General features: G+C 37.8%; 1 protein-coding gene across 1 annotated transcript in view; it reads left to right on the forward strand.

Moving 5' to 3' along the window:
* The first annotated feature begins 345 nt into the window (after positions 1 to 345).
* LOC107681864 (gastrula zinc finger protein XlCGF57.1-like) overlaps positions 346 to 529 on the forward strand; it is an 83,620-nt gene continuing 83,436 nt past the window's right edge. Inside the window, exon 1 of the mRNA XM_016478230.1 lies at positions 346 to 400. Within this exon, the coding sequence (XP_016333716.1) occupies positions 346 to 400 (55 nt within the window). The remainder of the gene's footprint in view (positions 401 to 529) is intronic.

Below are 529 nucleotides of genomic sequence, written 5' to 3' on the forward strand. Positions count from 1 at the left end.
CGGCTGCAGTGTGGTTGGTACACCAGTCTTTGTTGATATAAACACAAAGACCCCCTCTCATTCTCTTACTGTATTATTGAGTGCGGTCTGCTCAGTATAGCGTGCGGCTAGTTACCTCCCCGGGTCTATCTGGGATTTCCGCTGTAGCGAATCAGCTCAAAGGGGAAATATGAATAATTAATCATAACTAGTTATAATTAATTATAAATATTTAGATCCGCTGTAAGTATTTACTTGACCTCCCAGTGTCAACTGTCTGTTAATTCTAAGAACGTTAATTTCCTGGTTAAGGGAAATAACTTTCTTACTGTACAATACTACACAGAGCATGTAGCATAAATCTGCATGATTAGGGACTCCGGATATGAGCAAACAACGAACAACGTCAAGTGTGATACAAGTAAGACTTTATTAACTACATAAACACTTAAACTAGTCTAACATACACACACACACATACAGTTGGTATAGGAAAAGGGTTAAAGCTTAAGCAGTAAAGAGGAGAGAAATAAAGAATGAAGTTATGGAA

The sequence above is a fragment of the Sinocyclocheilus anshuiensis genome, unplaced genomic scaffold (assembly GCF_001515605.1).
Source record: "Sinocyclocheilus anshuiensis isolate Anshui unplaced genomic scaffold, SAMN03320099.WGS_v1.1 scaffold1973, whole genome shotgun sequence".
NCBI lineage: Eukaryota > Metazoa > Chordata > Actinopteri > Cypriniformes > Cyprinidae > Sinocyclocheilus > Sinocyclocheilus anshuiensis.